This window comes from Sinocyclocheilus anshuiensis, unplaced genomic scaffold (genome assembly GCF_001515605.1).
Source record: "Sinocyclocheilus anshuiensis isolate Anshui unplaced genomic scaffold, SAMN03320099.WGS_v1.1 scaffold653, whole genome shotgun sequence".
Taxonomy (NCBI): Eukaryota; Metazoa; Chordata; class Actinopteri; order Cypriniformes; family Cyprinidae; genus Sinocyclocheilus; species Sinocyclocheilus anshuiensis.
Window position 1 is genome coordinate 609,462 of NW_015540902.1, and position 3,530 is coordinate 612,991.

General features: G+C 36.9%; 1 protein-coding gene across 2 annotated transcripts in view; it reads left to right on the forward strand.

The window, feature by feature from the left end:
• Window positions 1-2,832, forward strand: part of LOC107689079 (serine/threonine-protein kinase tousled-like 2) — a 22,056-nt gene extending 19,224 nt beyond the window's left edge. For both annotated transcript variants that reach the window (XM_016486982.1, XM_016486983.1), the window contains exons 20-21: window positions 36-143; window positions 1,410-2,832. In XM_016486982.1, the coding sequence (XP_016342468.1) occupies window positions 36-143; window positions 1,410-1,583 (282 nt within the window). In that variant the 3' untranslated portion in view covers window positions 1,584-2,832. The remainder of the gene's footprint in view (window positions 1-35; window positions 144-1,409) is intronic.
• The last annotated feature ends 698 nt before the right edge of the window (window positions 2,833-3,530 follow it).

Genomic DNA, 3,530 nt, shown 5'->3' on the forward strand with positions numbered 1-3,530 from the left:
ATCTTTTTTTTTTTTTTTTTTTCTTCACCACACAGCCGTTCGGTCATAATCAATCTCAGCAGGACATCCTCCAGGAGAACACTATTCTCAAAGCCACAGAGGTGCAGTTTCCTCCTAAACCAGGAGTCTCACCTGAGGCTAAGGTACTTATTCAGACGGTTCACTTTTTTTTTTTTTTGTTCTTTCATGGTGTGATCTCAGAGTAGAGAGGTTTAGTTTCAGGATTGTTGAAGTATCATGAAACAAGGGTTACTGGGGTACATTTATTCATATTTATTGGAATAGTTTCATTTCACGTTTATTTGTATAGCGCTTTTACAAATACATATTGTTTCAAAGCAGTTTCACAGAAAATGAAAGTTTCTACATTGCATTAGTAATTACATTACAATACTAACATTTTAATTACACTACCATACAGATGTTTGTGGTCAGTAAAATATAAATATTTTTTAAAGAAATCAATGCTTTTATTCAGCGAGGATGCATTAAGTTGATCAAAAGTGACCAGTAGAGACATTTATAATGCTAAAAAAAAATTGTATTTGAAAAAATTAATGCTGTTCTTTTGAACTTTTTCAACAGAACTCTGAAAAAAAAAAAAAAAAATGTATCACTGTTTCCACAAAAATATTAAACAGCGCAACTGTTTTTAACATTGATGATGAGAAATGTTTGTTGAGCAGCAAATCAGCATATTGGAAATGTTTCTGAAGGATCAGGTGACACTGAAGACTGGAGTAATGATGCTGAAAATTCAGCTTTGCATCACAGGAATAAATTAAATTTTTATAAAATACTTAAGTTTAAATCAGTTATTTAAAATTGTAATAATATTTCACAATATTACTGATTTTTTTTTTAACAAATGGAGACTTGGTGTGCATAAGAGACTTTAAAAAAACATTGAGGGGAAAACAGTCAGAGTAATAATTAGGGCTGCAGCTGATTTTAATAATTGGTCAATTATTTTGATTATTATGTGAAATGTAATTGTATTTCTGATAGAAAAATTTTAAAAATGCATGTCTTGCTCAGTGTTTTTCTCTTGCCTTCTGTTGCTCTGTTTGTCCTCTCTCTTGCTCAACACCCAAATGCTGTGGTCACTTTAGTGGCACAAGGAAGGTTGTGGGATTCTGTGATTAATGGGGTTTTGTGTTGCTAGGAGACTTGTCATAATAATGACTATTCGCATAGTGAGTCAGATTGGCTAATATTTGCTCATGTCTCTGGAACTGTAATGTTTATTGTCTGCCTCCTTTTATTTAAAATGTAGATTCTGTATGATTTCTAGATTAATCGCACAAACCTGCCTTCAGCTAAACTACTTCCATTCATGGCTGTTGATGCTTTTCTACTTGAACATGTTATGATAAACTGAACACTTCTGAATTTCTTGTCTACTTCAGGCCTTCATTCGCAGATGTTTGGTGTACCGTAAGGAGGATCGCATCGATGTTCACCAGCTGGCCAGTGATCCCTACCTCCTCCCGCACATACGCAAGTCAGTGGCCGCCACCGGTAACTCCAGCACGGCCATCGCCTCCACCTCCAGCTCCTCCAACAGCAGCGCCTCAAATTGAGAGCTCCGTCCATCCTTGATAGTTTTGACCGGAGCAGGCGGTGTGGGGCGTTTGCATTTTGCCCCACCCCTCTCTGCAGTGCTCTGGAAGGGGTCTCAAACCCCTTACCTGCCAAGCAAGGGAGCAGGAGGAAAAGGGTAAGAGAGGGATGGAGACAACATCCCCTTCCACCCTTCTTCCTCTCCCAGGCATCTGGAGGCTTGATATGTTTTATTTTATATTTTGGATGGGAGGGGACTAAAAAGCACCCCATGAGTGAGCCAGAGCGAGAGTGAGTATTACCTGTGAGAAGGACTGAACTGCAACGGCTCAGACTGGTGGAAGAGACTGGTATATGCCCTGCACCCCACAACACGCAAACACATGCACACACACATATAAACACACATTTATAACGAGGTCAGCTTGATTTTTCTTACATGGCAACACCGTTGATGGGACAAGCCCACTCATACTAATGTGCATTCAAGTGTACAATATTCCTAAAGAATCTGGAGATGCTCCATGCTGACACAAAGCCCATCCCGGCCCATCTTCCTCTCTCTCTTTCCCCTATCCTTTTTTTTTGCCTCTGGAACGGATCTATGAACTTTTGGAAGCAATACTGTCAGTGGGTTCATTTCGACAATAGTTAATCGTAGTTTAAATGCCTTTCTGAACTGCTGTCAGATCACATAATAATTGCTGAGGCCAAATCAGCATCAGGACCTCTAGGTTAGCTGATCTTCTATGCTGGGAATCAGATGTTTGTACTGTGTGAGAGATGTAATGGACAGGTTTAGCCCAGATGTTTGTCTCTGGAGGTGTTTGTCTTTATGTCCTGCTCACTTTCACCCCATTCTATGACCAAAGCTGAGCTCTACCAGTAGGTGGTGCTGTTTGACTTGAGTTTTTATTTTATTTTTAGCTTTATGCTGTTATGAATTTTTTTTATTTTTTTTTTATTTAGCGACACTAACTGACCCCCGTCCCCCAAGTATGTTCTTGTTTCTCATCCTGTCTTTGGACAGAATCTAATGTTGAAAAAGGAGATGAACTTAGATTTTATTTTTCATTGATTAAAAGTCTTGTGCCTCACATAGAACCAAACAGACACACATATGTTCAAAAATTACACCGTCATGTATGTTTAGGTCTGGTGATACAGCTAATTGCCTGATCCGGTTTTACTGTTTGTGCGAAAGAGGGGACGGAGCTAGTTCAGGGGTACAGGGCAGAACTTGGAGCGATCATTAAATGCTATTGGTTAATACTTTGTGTTGTCTGCTTTATTTGTCTTCTATATCGCTTGATGTTTACAGATGCTGTCTAAAAGATTTAAATGAGCCATTTTTACTGAATTATAAAAATAAAGCGAAATAGAAATATAAAAAAATTACATAAAATTTAACTTTAAAATAAAAATATCAAAATAAAAGCTAATTCCAAATATTAGTAAATACTCTAGTAGTATATAAATAATACTATAAAATAAGTTAATTCAGTAATTAAGTAAATATTAATCAATACTATAATAGTTTATAAATTATACTGAAATAACAGTGCACTGGATCAGATGTTTTACTTAATAGTAGTTAGTTTGGCATTGGTTATTTATTTTTTTTTTTAGTAAGAATGATAATTTTATCAAAAGACATTATAGTTGTGTATTTCAGTAAATGTAATCAGTCTCCCAAATAAATTAAGGTGTCCATTATTAAACGTACATCAGGTCTGTATCTCAGACCTAAAAATGCAAAACCGCACTGTTTTCACGTTACAGTACTTGCACATAAACAAAACCAATTTTTTTTAAGTTGATTATACACATTCGTTCAGTGGGCGGGATGTACCTGTATACAGGACTGCAGTTATCCAGGTTGCATCTCACCTCAGGGTATCTGTGTCTGTTTTCCTTCCAACTCCTCAGCAAAGCTGGATTTGCAGTATTTATCAGTTGTTCGCCAA